Raw genomic sequence first — 12,145 nt, forward strand, 5'->3', positions numbered from 1 at the left:
GATCACTGTAGTATGTGTTAATTGATTAATGGACTCTCCTGACTTTGAATGGTGCTTGAAGACATAGCACTCCACAACACCATTGTTTGGCAGAGTGACCTGCTGAGACTGTTCCTTGGAGAGGAGGAACTGCAAAATTTGCATTGCTGAGTCTCATCTGCCAGCCTGAATTTGCATGTTATGAGCATAGACCAGAGCAAACACCAAAAGACAGTTCTTTAACTGCCTTCCATTGTTCTGTACCGCTCCTGACCTTCAGCAATCTGCCACTGCCCAAACACACAGCACAGTGAACTTGGATTTCACTTTCATGTAAGTGCAATCACAGATGAACATAGTAGAAGATAAGAGAACTAATTTCACTGGCAGACCCAACACATCTCAGGTCACACCTCATGCAGATGTGGGATTGGGAGGAACAGCAGATGCTGTATATCACAATAATCTGGAAGCTGTGCTGAGATCTTGACAGTTTGCTGGTCACTGCAACCTGGGGACCACATCTGACTGTGAGGTCTCCCACGGTTCTTGGTCAGCCATGGCAAGTCCAGGCTGTTGGCAGTTAGAACCAGCAGCTCAGACTCCTGTTCCTCCTGTCAGTGAAACAAGTAATTACCAAGAAGAGGAAGCAACAGTAAATGAAATCACACTGTCTCATCTTGAACTATAGAGGTCACTACACTCTCCTCTCTCTTGTCTAAATGTGCTCTGAGTGTGCGTTTATATCCTAGTACAAGGTGACACTATTGGTAAATGAGATGCAATCAGAAGTCGTTTCATAAAGATGTTGTAAACACAGCCTGAAGTATATGTCCTCCCCACGCACTAAATTACAGTTCAGGACAGGTATCTGTGGGAGTTAAGCCTTTCATGTTTGATTTAAATGGGTGGATTTGCTAAATATTTAGTCACTACTAGAGCCTAATAGTTTTTTATGTGGTTCAGTCTCACACCACTGGTAAATAGCCTGCAGGCACAATGGTTCAACATAACAGAACCAGAAATATGCCCTGCTGAATGCCAGCTTCCTTCCAGGGTTTGATTCTGGAGGAATTAGCAAACTATTTGCAGTCTACCTTGTATCAGTTTTGCAATCGGAGAAGCTGAACTTGAATGTTTCAGATGTTTTAAATAAAATGCTCTATCAGAGAAACCTGAAGAAAGGAATATTTTTTTTTAGCTCATTATCCTCTTTTAGTTAGAAAACAAATTATAATAAGCCATGTCCCGCATCCTTAGATCACTGTTTTTTGGAAGTGTTCAAGGTCAGGTTGGATGGGGCTTTGAGCAACATGATCTAGTGAAAGATGTCCCTGTCTGTGAAAGTTCTTTCCAACCCAAACCATTCCTTGATTCCATGATTCTATGATCTGTTAAATTTCCTATGTCCTGTATACCACTGGTCATGTCATGTACAGTCTTTCAGATAAAATAAGCAGTAGTCTATGAAAAGATGTTGGTTTGACTGATTATTTCATTTTCAGAGTTCTGTCTGAAAAAAAAGGATATTTTAGATTTTAAACACCATCCCTATTGACTTATACATAGCAGTCAGAGTACTGACCCAGATTATGGGCAAATTTGAATATTAACATGGAAGTTCTCCCTGTTCCAATGTATGCCAGTCTTCCTGACAGCAGAGTGAAGAGACAGACAGGAATATTCCATGGTGTGCTCCTTTTCTGCTGCTCTTTCCCTCTTTTCCTAAAGGAGATGAGAGTAACAGCGAAAAGCAAACCTGAAGGTAACCAGTGAAATAGAAAACTTGAAACAGAGACCATATGTCAGTTGTTAGATGGGGATATTGGAGAGAGGAATTCAGTTCTGGGCTTTGCCAAGTGATTCCTTTGTCACCTGGGGAAAATATTTGCTAATGTTTTTATCAGTATGGAAAACATGGCCTTTAATCTCTGTATAAAAGATGCCTGTCTGCAAAAAGGGAAAAGAGCAATGATGCTTATGCTTTGTTTGTCTTGTCTATTTTCTCTGAAAGCACTTGAGGTCAGGGATTGGCTTTATTCTTTGTTAGCGCAGCACTGAACGTGCCTCATTTGCAGTTTCATTGCAACTTGAATTGTCTATATTACCAGAAACACTGAGTCCCTGTGGCTCCTGATACTGTACTACAGTTATTTCTTAGGGGGAACAGGGGTTATTCCTCTTTCTTACTGGAAAGGCTGATGACTCAAGGAGGAATAAGTATTATCTGCTTATGCTGTCTGGAGTTTAAGTACCACTGAACAATGCCAGTGCTGCAGATTGAGCATTGTATCTGTGAATCTGTAGTTTCAAATTTACATTTGAAAAGTACTCTGCTGGACGCTACCTTGGTGGCATTTGTGGTCATCCTGAGCCTAACATGGAAACCCACAATTTTCTGTTAGGATGCTGATGGAAAGATCCCCCTGAAATCATGTTTAAATAACAGGAGTTAAGACACTATGTTATTTTAAACTTTTCATATCATCAAAGGATGGAAAGCTGCTGCTCAGGAGTGTCATTACGGAAACATTTGTGACACCGTGTAAATTCAATCTGTGTTAAAATGTTCTACAGTGCTACTGCTCAGTTAGCAGCTTGGTTCTGTCCGTGGGAAGATATCACCCAGGACAGGCTGTGGATGAAGGGAGGAAGGGAAACCAGAAGGCTGCTGTGTGATGCAATAAAATTTTAATGAGCAAGGAATGCTTATGTTTGCAAAGCGAGATATCACAGAATATGAAAAATCTGTTTCCAGACAATTTCAGAGAATGTACAACAAATGTCCCGCTCAAAGATACTGCTGTCCTCAGCCGGCTTTCTTCTGTCAGCTGTGCAACTGCTGCTGAAGATACATGTCATTATGAGTGATGTCCATATGGAATACGCTGCCCCACGATGGTTAAAAAAAATGAGAAAGCTGGAACGGGCAACAATAGCAAACAACAAACTAGAAACTGAAGGGTAAACAACAAGTAGAAAAAAGATCAGAAATGCAAGTGGCAGTAGCTCCATTGCAGGGCTGCAGGAATGCTGAACACACATCCTCATTGCTCTGCATATGGGCCTTCACGTGTGGCTCTTCTGAGACCTCTGATGCCTTTAGCAGGGCCCACAGCTGCTCCGCAGGAACCGGCTGTACCGGCGGGAGGAGTACGGGGTGCAGTACCCACTGCCAATTGTGGACAGGGCTGAGCCCCCATATCCATATTGGGCCCCATATCCCAGAGAGCCCCCATAACCATAGAGGCTCCCAGAGCCGTAGAGGCCCCCCAGCCCCAGGTTGCCCCCAAAGGCGGGTGCTCCAGAGGACCCCACCACAGCTTGCTGGGGGAAGGAGCTGAGGATGGGGCCGGGGAAGGTGACGACGACAGGGGGTGGCTGGATCAGGGCCGTTGAGTCGGGGCACTGCCGGACACACGGCTCATTGCAGCTGTTAGCGAGGGGCTGGGGGCAGGCGATGTTGTTGGTAGTGGGGCACAGGTCGTAGCAAGACATTTCTTTGCAGGGATGAAGGTGATCCTGAAACACAGAGCACAGAGCTGTGTAAAAACAGAGCACAAGGTCTGCTGGAACAACAGGTCAAGGTTTGGTGCTGGGTCGTTGGGGAACAGGCAAAATGATCAGCAGATGCATAAACAAAATTGATGATGCTGTTCACAAACTTTCCTGTCAATCAGCATTGCTCTGATCTTCCCCATTCAGTAATTCCTGCACTTGTCACATCTACCAAACCTTCTGAAATTGCTGCTTCTTTTTTTTTTTTTTTTTTTTTTTTTTTTTAAATTCACATTCCCTCCCAGAGGAACAGAATGTCAGCAGCACCTTTTTTACTAAGCACCAGTGCTCCTCCCCGGTGAATGTGGGTTGAACTCCAGGAGCTGCAGGAGCTGCACCGGAGCTGACCTCCTCATTACACTGAATGGGACAAATTAGGTTTTGCCTCGGGAGAGATGGGATGGAGTCAAGAACCCAGCACTGCTTTAACCACACATTTCCTCCTTTCCTGGTCCTTGTTTCTGTTCAAGCTCTTTGGGGTAGTATACTTTCAGTTGTTCTCTTTTACTTCTATGTTCTCTTAATCTCTGTAATCTCTCTGGTAAAATCCCCAAAGCATTTGAGCCTGAGGATAGATTAATATACTTGGTGTAATAAGTAAATATACCCTATAAAATATTTATATCCAAATATTTCTTGACATAGCAGTGTAAATTCATACAGAATATGGAGCAAGTTTGTAAAATGCAAGGGGACAATTTCTTTCATCAGATAAAAACACAGTTTGCAAGCAACCATTTTAGCTAAATGTCTGGTCACAAAATCTTGTGGTTGAGCACTTTTTCCAGTAAAAATAGGAAATACTAATTTGTTCATAAAGTAGTCCTGAAATGCAGAGAATCAAATCATTGAACTCGGTGTATCTGAACAGCTAATCTGGATCTGGATTTACAAATGGACATATGACAAACGCAGTGGATCAGACCACCAGTCTACTTCCATCATTATCGTCTTTGGTGAAAATAACTAAGGGTTAAATAAGCAGGTTTTAGTTTTTTCCTATCCATAAAAAATAAATACAAGCTAGGATTATTTTGTAATAAAATCCCATGTAGATAATGCTCTTTCTTCAGCTCTCTGATTCAGTCATTAACTGAAATTGTACAGGACAATTCTGCATTTTAAAGATTATGCCGTCTTACATTTTCAATCTGCTAACAGTACAAGAATGCCAAATATGAATTACAGTGAAATAAATGCCTCCAACTCTGGTCTTGACTCGTAAAGCCTACCAGTAACAGAACATGAAAACATACTAAAAAAGAAAAAAAAGAGAGAGAGAAGAAGAAAGACAATCAAAAAATAGTCCTAAAAACTCTAATGTAATAGTATTGAACAGTATTCTAAGCTCCAGTGCAAAGGCATTCTGGCATTTAGGAAGAAATGAAATGGCATCAGACTTACCTGATGTAGAGGAGAGTACACAAGAGAGGAAGATGCAATACGTCTACGTACCTGCCCCTTTTATACAGTGCTTCAGATTGCCTGGGGGGTCTGAGACACACGGTACACATGAAGTCATAATCACCAACCAGCCCAAATTTGAAGCACGTATAACTTCCCAAAGTGATGAAATTGTTTTCGCTTGCTGTTTGCAAAATCATCCTAAATCTCTGAATAGCGTGATACGCACATTCCAGCTCCCAGTGCTCTTTCATCTTGAAGCCTAATTGACCAGCTTCTTTGCTGGTATCATTCCGCCCTGCTCACTGGCATTGCAGGAGGAATTAAACTGGTTCTATTTATTTAGCACTTCCTTCATTAACTTCCCTTAATGATTTTAATCAGAGCTATAACCTGCTGTCGTATACATCTTCGTATTTAAGTGCTATAAATCTAGGCTGTCATCTAATCTACTCACACATTTTGCAATGATATGTTCAGTGAGGTGGAAGGCACCTTCTGATCCTTTTCCCACCCACAGCCAAAAACATGAGAGAGGTCCTGTACCTGTGGTAATTATAGACATTGTCTAATGGTCTTTGATTTAGAAATTCTGAATTTTCATTGCTGTCTGGCAAGACCAGCAAAACCCATAATATTTTAGTACCTGAAATGGTGTTTAAACCAAAGTCTAAAGTTTTCTCTGAAGGGATATCAGTATTTTTTTCCTTATTTTTCACCTGGAATCTGCAAAGGCGCACAGAGATTATCTCACAGATCCAGCAATGTAGAATGGCTGCAAATGCAAACAGATTAATAGCTACTCTGCACAGCTCCAAAGGAGGATGTAACACAAGACAGTGATGAAGCAGGTGCAAATTTCTCAGTTTCTTTGTGAAATTATATGTTTCTGTCCACCACTGATTCCACTCAGTCTATACCTTCTCTTTCTTTTTGTTCATATGATCAAGTGTAGTTTGCCCTTAGATCTACCCCTTCACTTTAGAAAGAAATGGAAGAAAGTTTTGCTGGAGAATGTCACAGGAACAATTTTCAAGTGCTTCCGTCCCAGACTTGCTGGCTAAGTGGCAGGAAAAGCAATGGAATTATGTAAGGAATAGTTATTGCAACAAGGGACTTCTTTTTTTTTCCTTCTTCTTTCTTTCATGACTATCAGGACACACTCTGCATATTGTTGCAGAGCCCAGTTTTGATGCCAAGATTTCAAATGACTTGAAATTACTCAGGCTTCCCCAATACTTAGTGGGGAGGGACAAGAATTTCTGCAGGACAATTCATCCCATCTCAAACGCTTACCTTACCAGAATTGGTATCACCCTCAAAACGTAACAATTTTTCTTTCGTTGACTATGGAGACAGACAACAAGCTCAGCTGAAACACCCAGCTTTCAAACAGGGAAGGTTTGATGAGATGTGTCCCACCCATATTCTGAAATTCTGTGTAATAAACGCTGCCTGGTCCAGCCCCAGAAATCCTCATTTGCCTATGGATCAGTTGTTTGTCAAATAATAAACACTGCAATATTTCTACCAGAAGTTAAATTATGAGGTTCTTTTTTCCAGACTGAGACGGCCCTAGGGGATCACAAGAACAATAATACTCACTAAGGTTGTTCAAATATTTTTTGTGTGTGTTTTTAAGCACTTCCCAAACCCTCCTTAGTAGTTTACGCATAAGTGGTGTGTCATTATTGTAATATAAGTATGTGGTTGGATTCAAGCCGCCCAACGTTTTGAAATGTATTTATTAAATTGTACTGGTCAAGAGAACTGTTCCTGTTTCTTTTACTAGCCTTAGGACTGCAGCTGATTTTCTTTTATAATTTAAATTTTCATTTATTTAAGACTGTGTATAAGCTCCTTCAGAGTTGATGTTGCATTAATTCACATCCCCTTCAGTGTCTGTAGCATGGAGATCTGCAACATCTGCCTCTGTCCTCATGTTTTGAAAGCTTTTCCTAGGACTTACCTAGTTTAATGGTGAGTAGTTTACCTTTCTTCTGAGTTTTAAACACATGTTCAGCTTCCTAAAAGAAATATATTTAACAAGTTGCCTGTCATCTGGTTAAGAAACTCTTTACCTTCATTGTGATCAAAGAATTTACCTCTAAAATGTGAAGAAACCATACAAATTGATCTTTCCCGTGAAAAGTGCAGGATGCTCCTGTCCAAATCTTAATTCCAACTTCATATATGGGTTGCTGATTTCACAAGAAAGACACCATGTTTTATATCAATTGCACTTTATCTAGCAAGGGTAAGAAAGGATGGAAAGAAAACCTGCATATGAAAGCAGATGGCAATTATGATTAACATTTGAGCCACCATCATTATGTCAACCAATAAAAGAAGAGGTAAATAAATGAAGCCAGCGTAATTCCTCCTGTCATTCTAATGTATTTAATGGAATGTTACCAGGAATGAATCTTGGCAATTAAGTGCTAAGATGAAAGAAATATTTGTTCTGTAATTTGCATTTCATACAGTGTTAGAATTTGAATCAACTAATAAACATAAATATTGAGCAAAACTGTTTCATCATTTTGAGGTGAACCATGTGTGATAAATGTGGGCTGGTGTTAATAAGAGTCTCAGATTCTTCAGGCCATTTGAGGAAATGTATAAAAAGTCCCACCTCAAAACTGCCTTGTATTTACTTCTCTTGCCTCTTTCTTCCCAGAGCCAGCTATTTTCTACATATCAGACTGTTCTTTTCCTGTAAATTTAAATTAGTCCTCTTCTGTCACTTATGAGGAAGCAATGTTATATGCAGGTTTTAAGGACTAAGCTGGTGTTTTCCACAATTTATTTTATAGGAGTTATCAGCTCTCCACTAGTTCAAATCTTAATTATAATCTGCTAAACAGATACCAAAACCCCAGACTAGTGCTACAAACTGCTCTGTACTCCTGCACCACAAAGGTGGAGGAGCCACGGATGGTCGCAGCCATGTATAACAAAGGATATCTCCTCTTGATAGTTAATGACTTGTATTCCAGCTGCTGTTTCAAATTACTTTGTATGGAAGAAAGCCAAAGCTTGAAAGGGATGTAAGCAAAGATTCCTCGCTCACAGCAAAAAGGACCTCCAGGGGGTTAGGAATCAGGTGAGCCTTTGGACAGTTCATTCAATAATGCACAGCATCATGATTTTTACACTAAACTTCAGACCACATGGAACTGACTTTTATCAGAGACAACATATAGGATAAGAGCAACCATTTGTCTGAGGAAGAATGTAACTTTCTATATTCCTATGTTTCCACTAAGCAATGATTAACCATCACTTAAAAAACATTTTTCTTACAGGACTTATACAAATTTGAGGAATTACATCCAGAGCAGCAGGTTGGTCTTGGTGAGGTAGCTCCAATTAGGTGGGATGAATCTGGAACTAAATTAGTGTTGCAGAGAATCCAGACCACTGTGTCTTTCCCATTTTCATGAGATCTAAGGTTTTCTTCCTGTTCCAGGGGAATTCGTGCTGTGTTATGCTTATGCTTAGTCATGTTTCCGGTTGGCCAATTAGTGTCCAGCACTGGCACCAATAGCTGTCAGGAGCTGACTGCCCTGACCTGAGGGCAGTGGCTCAGCCACCATCCATTGTCATAACCTTGCCAGCCCAGATGCTTAGTTCCTTCCTTCAGGGCAGCGTAGCGGGATCTCTGTTACCACCCACACTTAAGGGCTCTTTTTTTTATGGGAGCTTTTGTTACGGTAGTCTTTACCACAGCAGATTTTCCTAGAGATTTTCAGGTCCTGGCAGTGAGTAGAACATCCCTTCTGGCTGTTGTTTTGATACTGGATACCGCTGTGGAGATGTGGGTCTTGGAAGAGCTACTCAATTTACCAGAGACAACTAAATAAAAAACAAATAAAAGGCAGATTTATAGATGACTTTTTAGGTAACAAGAGCTGAAAATTGTGCTGTATGGACTGTCCAGTTACAGAGAGTGGAGCTGAGCATGTGCAGCAGCTCTTGTCTTTCTTTCTTCATATTCTGCCTTCAGTTTCTGGTCGGGTGTTCTCTGAACGCTGTTACATTACGCTTAGCCATACTTCTTACTGCAGTAAAATATGTAGCCTAAGGTCTTTTGGCAGCTGAACCACATAAAGAAAACTATCTTGTGAGATAAGCATCTGCCTGAATCGGGAGATGGCTACATGCTTTACTGATAAACTAAAAGGATGTGCAATGTATGGTGCAGTACTTCTGTTCAGTTTTAGGCTACCTATATAATATTTACACAAATTCTATTTATATTTAATATATACAGAACCTAAAGACAATCAGAGAAGTCCCAAACCCTGGAACGCAATCAGATACAGTGTGAAATTAGGCACATGATCCTTATTGTGTTTTTGAAGTGTCATCTGCACACAGCCAGAATTTTGGAGAGTGAGACAATTTAATCACATGGATCTATGCTGGTCTGTGCTAGAGAAACACAGAATCTGAAATTCATTTAATATCAGTCGCCAATCTTCCATTAAGAGCTGTGGAGGTCTAATTACTTGTATGACACTGGATTAGAAGTCTGCAGTGGAATAAGCAAGAGCTTAACTTTCAGAGTGTGAACATTCACTTGTTCAAAGGATTATCTCAGTAACGCATGAATGGGAAGTCTAATAAGGTAATGTGTAGAGAAGGCCAGCATTTTGTGACCATGTTGTTGCAACTGAGTGGTGAAACAGGCCTAGCAAGGGCTCCTCGTGGAGGCTTTCACTATGTGGGCAGGGTTTGCTCAATATTATTGCAGCCAGATGTACCACAGGCAACTTTATCCAGAAAAGTTGGCAAATTCAGAACGGATGAGAACACAAAACCGCAACACACTTATTTTAAGTGATGCAACAGAATTTTAATTAGAACGAAAACAACAAAAATATATTGCAGTATCAAGAATATATATCCAAATTGTCAGAGGTAAATGCATTTTGAAAGTTGCTCTTAAATGTCTCACTGCATTCAGTCACAGGTATGATAAAGTAGAAGATAACAAGGAATTGAAGCCATTAAGATGTCAGGAAAGAATTCAAAGGAAAAAAAGGAGAGGTGTGGAGCATGCAGAAGGCACTGCACTGAACAGGATTTGTGAGTGCTTTCACAAAGCTGTCACTCATCCACTCACTGGTGAATCTGCATTTTGTTTTTCACTTGTACATTATTCAGTGGCTTTTCCTGTTATGTTTAGCAGGGCCCACAGCTGCCACGGCTGTACCTGTTGTACCAGTAGGAGTGAGGGCTGCAATAGCCATACCCATAGGGTCTGCCATAGCCATACAGGCCCCTGTAACCCAGGGAGGAGCTCCCATAGCCATACAGACCCCCACAGCCCAGGGAGCCATAGCCCCCATAGCCATACAGACCCCCATAGCCCAGGGACCCATAGCCACCATAGCCATACAGACCCCCATAGCCCAGGGACCCATAGCCCCCATAGCCAAAGGAGCCCCTATAGCCCCCAACAATGGGTGCTCCAGAGGATCCCACAACTGAATCCTGGGGGAAGGAGCTGAGGATGGGGCCGGGGAAGGTGACGACAACTGGGGGTGGCTGGATCACAGTCGTGGAGTCAGGGCACTGACGGACACATGGCTCGTTGCAGCTGTCAGCGAGGGGCTGGGGACGGTAAACGCCAGAGGCAGAGGTGGAGCACAGGTCGTAGCAGGACATCTTGCAGGGATGGAGGAAAGCTGCAATGCACACCGATGAGTAAAGGAAAGACACAAATACAATGGGAAAAGGAATTTGAAAACTGGACATGTGGACTAGAATAGTGGCTTTATCTTTCAGGTCTTGATTGTCCTTCCTTCAGTATTTTTCATGAAACATCTCTCACTCTTGTAAATCAGCACTGCCCAGATTGCACTCTGAGCAGTCAGCTCTTCTATGGTCTTATTCCTAATTTCTTATCCTTGGTTCCCTTTAAGAAGCAGTTCTTTGTTCTATCCCACCACCAAAAGTATTATCCAGCACTTTACTTAACAAATTATTTCCAGTATATTTGTAGCCACTCTTACAATGTCTGTGTCTGAAAGGTCATTTCATGTTTGTTTGATATTAGCAAAACCAAAACAGTGTAACCTGACAACCAGCAAAGGTCACGTGGTAAATTAATGGGTAGCTGGAAGAACAACTCTGGCATATTGACTTTTAATATGATTCCAGAAGCAATAGCTAAAATCATGCTGCCAGTATGCTGAACCTGCTATAAACATGGATTAAATAAGGCATTCCCTGCCCTGAAGTGCTTGCAAAGTAGCTTGAGAGTCACAGGGTGAATGAAAAGATTATTTGTCTGATTTCCCAGATGGGAAACTGATACACTCAGGTAACTAGGGCTAGGTTTCTACTGCAGATAAATATGTTGGGATCTGAGCAATTCAGAAAGTTTTTCACCATGGGACCTGATCCAATCTAAAAGAAAATCCATGGAAGGACTAGGAATACCACCTGTGAGCAATTTTTTTCCCCACTAGAACCAATAAAATATGAGATTAGGAGAGACTTCTGGAGGTTATCTAGCTCAACTCCCTGCTCAAAGCAAGGACAGTGTAAAAGGTAGGTTAGGATTTGTTTGTTTCATCTCTGTTTTCCAATACTTCTTTAGACAATAATTCTATATTCTTTCTGGTCAAGCCCATCCCCTCAACAAATACATACATATACATATAGCAAAAACTTACATACAAAATCCTTAAAAAATTCCTAGTGTCTGAACAAGCCTTCTGCTAATGTTTTGGAAGCTGCTTTGATAGCTCAAATTTGTACTAACGGGAAACAATAATTTTTGGTTTTACCATTTTAAACCCAAATACACATATGTCCAACACCAAAAAAGAAAAACAAATTCATGGTGAAATAATTCAACATTATTAAGAATCTTAGAATATTTATGGATTATTCCAACATGAATTCCAACCGACAGAAAAGAGATACCTGAATTTTAGGAAAGAGATCACCTAGAACGGTACTTACCCTTTTCACGGAGATGAATAAAGCGAGCAAGGTGGAATGAAGAACTCTGAGTTGGGAGAGCTTTTATACAGTTCCCTAGATCATGGGGATCACCTAAGATGCAATTTGTGCATATGCATAATTGGGGCAAACCCAAAACTAATATGACACGTAGGTCCTTAAAGTTTTGCTGACTATTTATTCGTTGGTTCAAAGTCTCATGAAATATCATAGGTGCATTTCA

The 12,145-nt window shown here is 40.9% G+C and overlaps 2 protein-coding genes across 2 annotated transcripts; both read right to left on the bottom strand.

The window, feature by feature from the left end:
- Positions 1-3,081: 3,081 nt before the first annotated feature.
- On the bottom strand, positions 3,082-4,024 carry LOC141936348 (scale keratin-like). Its single transcript, XM_074853229.1, has one exon. The coding sequence runs from the start codon at positions 3,475-3,477 to the stop codon at positions 3,082-3,084; it is 396 nt and encodes a 131-aa protein (XP_074709330.1). The 5' UTR covers positions 3,478-4,024.
- Positions 4,025-10,131: 6,107 nt separating this feature from the next.
- Positions 10,132-10,617, bottom strand: LOC141936296 (scale keratin-like). Its single transcript, XM_074853159.1, has one exon. The coding sequence runs from the start codon at positions 10,615-10,617 to the stop codon at positions 10,132-10,134; it is 486 nt and encodes a 161-aa protein (XP_074709260.1).
- Positions 10,618-12,145: the final 1,528 nt, after the last annotated feature.

This window comes from Strix uralensis, chromosome 32 (assembly GCF_047716275.1).
Source record: "Strix uralensis isolate ZFMK-TIS-50842 chromosome 32, bStrUra1, whole genome shotgun sequence".
Lineage (NCBI taxonomy): Eukaryota > Metazoa > Chordata > Aves > Strigiformes > Strigidae > Strix > Strix uralensis.

What these genes read in the sequence shown, in the direction of transcription:
- LOC141936348 (XM_074853229.1), bottom strand. Translation starts at nt 3,477, where the DNA reads ATGTCTTGCTACGACCTGTGCCCCACTACCAACAACATCGCCTGCCCC.
- LOC141936296 (XM_074853159.1), bottom strand. Translation starts at nt 10,617, where the DNA reads ATGTCCTGCTACGACCTGTGCTCCACCTCTGCCTCTGGCGTTTACCGT.